The 5,000-nt window shown below is 29.3% G+C and overlaps 1 protein-coding gene across 2 annotated transcripts in view; it reads left to right on the forward strand.

Annotated features, from left to right (window-relative positions):
- LOC117125161 overlaps positions 1 to 5,000 on the forward strand; it is a 23,375-nt gene that overhangs the window by 18,032 nt on the left and 343 nt on the right. For both annotated transcript variants that reach the window (XM_033271566.1, XM_033271567.1), the window contains 2 exons: positions 679 to 744; positions 3,766 to 5,000. The exon at positions 3,766 to 5,000 is cut by the window's right edge and continues 343 nt beyond it. In XM_033271566.1, coding sequence (XP_033127457.1) covers positions 679 to 744; positions 3,766 to 4,025 — 326 coding nt within the window. In that variant the 3' untranslated portion in view covers positions 4,026 to 5,000. The remainder of the gene's footprint in view (positions 1 to 678; positions 745 to 3,765) is intronic.

The raw sequence follows: 5,000 nt of genomic DNA on the forward strand, positions 1-5,000 counted from the left end.
GAATTTTTTATATGTCTTTTATTATATCTTTAAACGTACTGAATATAAATGAAATATATATACATTTTATACTGTACATATAAACAGTATATATAAATAAATTTTAAACGTTATATATGTGATGTATATATATGATGTATATATGATGTATATATATATATGTATATGTATGTAATATAAATCAATTTTAAGTTTAAATTTAAATTAATAAATTTTAAACGTTATATATATGATGTATATATATATATGATGTATATATATATGATGCATATATATATATGTATGTAATATAAATCAAGATAGCCGTTAACACTGTTAAATTATATATAAATCACGATGTATTATTATGTCTTTTATTTAAACACTTTATACCTTTCTTTGATGATTTATATATATGTAAGTATATGTATATATATGTGTACATAATGTATATATGTATATATATATATATGTATATATGTGTGTATATATGTATAGGCCTATATATATACATATGTATATATAGGTATATATATGTATATATATACATATACATATATACCCTATATATATTTATTTATAGCCTATATATATATATGTATAACGAGTCTAAGAAAAGAAAAAATACCAAATTATTTAGTATACAGATTATTTAGTATAGTGTCTTAATGTTTATTACGTTGAAAATAAATTATCTAGGCCCTTGTCAGTCAGGCTCAGAGCAGGTAAATGGCTCGGAAGAACCCCGTGTCCAGAAGTCAGCAGGTAAGATAACTTTATTTTCTGCTACTTTTCATATCTAATTATTATTTTTTAATGCTTATTTCTGCAATGCATTGTTATTTTTTATGCATGTATTTGTCAGCCGTTGCGATAATAATGATATTCTGCTTATAAAGTGTATCCCGGATGTTTTAGAAAGATAGTATGCTGAATGTTATATACCGTAGTATTTATAAAACTACCGTAGTATTATATAAACTATTTTCGCGATGGTAACAAGGAACAGATTCCCTTTTTCTTGTGATGACTATATCAAATCAACTCAAATCCAATCATATTTATTGCAACTTTGGACTGTAGCCTAGAGTAGTTAAATATATAAAAATATATATAAAAGGCAGGCATATGATTTGAGGAACCAGTCACTAAACACTAAAGAATTCCAAAATTACAATTGTTAAATTAAAAAGGAAAAACTATTTTTTAAGAAATGCCCTAGCTAACCCCTTCATAAGACACCATGAACAATCCTGGATAAAATCGTTTACTCATGCACCCGTTCTTTTTTACCGACGTTATGTTGATGATGTTTTTTGCTTATTTAACTTTGAACACGATACTTTGTTTTCGATTTTTCAAATTCACAAAACCCATCAATTAGATTCACCAAAAATTACCATTTCTTGACATTCTTTTAGATAAGTCGGTTCATAACTCATTAATAACCTCAGTCTATCATAAGAAAACGTATACAGGTTTGTTAACAAATTTCCATAGCTTTACGTCACGTACATATGAACTCGGACTTCTACGCACTCTAATTGACAGTACATTCAAAATCAACAACACATGGTTGGGTTTTCATAACGATTTAAGAAAACTTGTACTCACTTTTCAAAAAAATGTTATCCGATTTCATTCATTTATAAAACAAACATAGGCCTAACTATCTGAACAGAAAACTATCGCCCACCACTTTGGATCCTCCTTAAACGCAAACACAACCTTCTCATTTCAAGTTATCCTATACACCATTATCAAACTATTGTCAACGAAAAATTAACGTTATGGTCAAAAATTATTGCTCGAACATTAATGTCAGACTTGCTTTCAAGTCATTTAAATTATCATTTTTTTTAAATGTAAAAGACTATGTCCCAACTAATATCCGTGCCCGTGTTGTCTACACATTTACTTGCGCGGGGTGTAATCCGTGTATATTGGCGAGACCAATAGACACTTAGAAACACGGATTAAGGAGCATTTAGTTCGGGACAAGTCATCACATATATTTTAACATCTTCAAACTCTGTTAAATGTCAAAACACATCTAATTCAAACTGTTTTACTATTCTTGACTCCGCCCACAATATTTATCAAGCCCTTTACATTGCTTGGGGAAATCCGTCACTGAACAAACAAACAACTCATTGGTCGAGTTCTTAGTCCACATATCAAGCGCCCTGAGCATCTTACATTAGATGGAGATGTGCACTATATTAAACTACGCTATTATTATTATTTATTATTATTATTATTATTATTATTATTATTATTATTATTATTATTATTATTATTATTATTATTTTTATCCTATACACCATTATCAAACTATTGTCAACGAAAAATTAACGTTATGGTCAAAAATTATTGCTCGAACATTAATGTCAGACTTGCTTTCAAGTCATTTAAATTATCATTTTTTTTAATGATGTCCCAACTAATATCCGTGCCCGTGTTGTCTACACATTTACTTGCGCGGGGTGTAATCCGTGTATATTGGCGAGACCAATAGACACTTAGAAACACGGATTAAGGAGCATTTAGTTCGGGACAAGTCATCACATATATTTTAACATCTTCACACTCTGTTAAATGTCAAAACACATCTAATTCAAACTGTTTTACTATTCTTGACTCCGCCCACAATATTTATCAAGCCCTTTACATTGCTTGGGGAAATCCGTCACTGAACAAACAAACAACTCATTGGTCGAGTTCTTAGTCCACATATCAAGCGCCCTGAGCATCTTACAATAGATGGAGATGTGCACTATATTAAACTACACTATTATTTATTATTATTATTATTATTATTATTATTATTATTATTATTATTATTATTATTATTATTATTACAATATCACTCTCTTATTCTAATTCCTATATACATTACTTACCATACTATTCCTGACCTCTATGTACATTGACTTAATATTTGCTTGTTTCGTCTTACATCTGACTGGTAGTAGGCCTATTTAAACCGTTAGTAGCATAAGCGTTATTACCTGATGATGATGACGTGGAACACGTCGAAACATGTCGTTCATAAGTTTCCTCTACTTTATTAGATGCATTACTGCATTTATTTCATTAAGTTTATTTTAAACAAACTGCCGGAAATAATCACAAAGTTCTAGTGCATAGGTACAAACATCCATATTACGTAGGCCTACAAAATATCATATCATATAATATATGCTTATTAGGGGGCCTACACACTGCCATGCGAATATCCAAGAGTTGATTTTTATTTCATAATTTTATTATTATAATGTTTTTATTATTCGATAAATTTTAGATGTTCTAGAAATACATTTTTTTAAATAATATCAAAATGTGGTTGTACTAATGTTTATTTTTTTTTTTACAGTTTTTGCCCATTCATTGTGTATGTTACTGTCATTAATCAATTTTATATATTTTTTAATTGTTTTCAGTTTAATAACTCTATAATGTATTGTTATATAAATAAATAAATATTCATCCGCAAATCTGTGATTCAATTTTGAATAAAGGATATGAAAGAATAAAATTGAAAATTATATGAAAAGAAGTGTAAATCACTTGAGCTCATGGCACAGTTGATAGAGTCCAAACGGTAAATTAGAAGGTCATGGCTTCGAATCAAAACATTTTTATTAACTATGAATATCAAGGTTTAGAATTTCTTAATATCAGTCGTATTTGATAATCAATGTTCACTAATGACTTTGCAACGAAGTCATGTGATATACATTTTTAACTATTTATACGCGGATGCTATCTTTTCATAAATTTCAGAACAGAGAAAACCCGTCGCCGTCAGTCGTACTGTAGACACGTCCAAATATCCTGCTACTGAACCACGAGATATGAGCTACATGTATGTGCAATTACCGAAAGAATGGTCTAAGAACATTCCGATAGAGGAGCCAACTGTTCCGTATGCGTCTACAGATATCACAAAAACAATATTCAAACATGTGCCATCAAAATCGAAACCTAATGGTCAGGGACTAAACGATGATGGCGTTTATGAGACGTATGATCGACGAACGTGAAGGAAAACATCTATTGTCAGACCATGTCAGACAGACCAAAAGGATTTGACACAAACGCAGAGCATGAGGCGACTGTACCATATTGTCTCATTCCCCTATTCCGAAAAAAAAAAGAAGAGTTGGGCTTGTTCCAAGCTTTGCCATCACTTTGCGTCAGCTAAGCTTTCGCATGCGTTTGCCGTTATATTTGAAGTGGCTTTATTCGAGTGTGCACTTCATTTGTTGCGTTAAAAAATTGCCTTTAAACTAGTTTTAGATAATAAGACTATTTTGTAACATGTTAATTTATTACAAGTAAGTATTGTCAAATCAAATTACTGTATATAATCGTTAAGCGGTATCTTGGACGATTTTAAAAGGAAACGTGAAGTATGCATCATGCATCCATTTATGAAATCGTTGGAAAGTGATTGAATAAGACTTCACATTAGCACGTTTAAAACGAAAACGCAATCGTAGGCTTCCTATTATTATTATTATTATTATTATTATTATTATTATTATTATTATTATTATTATTATTATTATTATTATTCAATGGTTGTAAAAAATACCTCTTTCTGAGATAGTTTAGTTGCAACGAGGTTCGAGTTGGCCTAAATGAGGCCACGTCAGCTATCATTCGTGCGTTTGCTACGCGTCACATAATAGGTGTGTAGCTCCTAATAGAAACATACCGGTAGCGTGTCCTTGGCGTTTCTCGCATTTGTGTAGGTGTAGGTGTATTGATTATTGTTATTGTAAGTGTGTTATTATTATTATTATTATTATTATTATTATTATTATTATTATTATTATTAGTTATTGTTATTATTATTATTACTATTATTATTATTATTATTTATTTATTAATTTATTATGTACCTTTCTTTATCAGTTATGATAGTCATATTTGAAGTATTGTTAGTTAAAATATTTAAAATTACATAATTGTTGAATATTTTCTTGATCGATTAAGATAATTACAATAATTGT

This window comes from Anneissia japonica, unplaced genomic scaffold (assembly GCF_011630105.1).
Source record: "Anneissia japonica isolate Jap-2015-1 unplaced genomic scaffold, ASM1163010v1 scaffold9_len2422644_cov172, whole genome shotgun sequence".
Lineage (NCBI taxonomy): Eukaryota > Metazoa > Echinodermata > Crinoidea > Comatulida > Comatulidae > Anneissia > Anneissia japonica.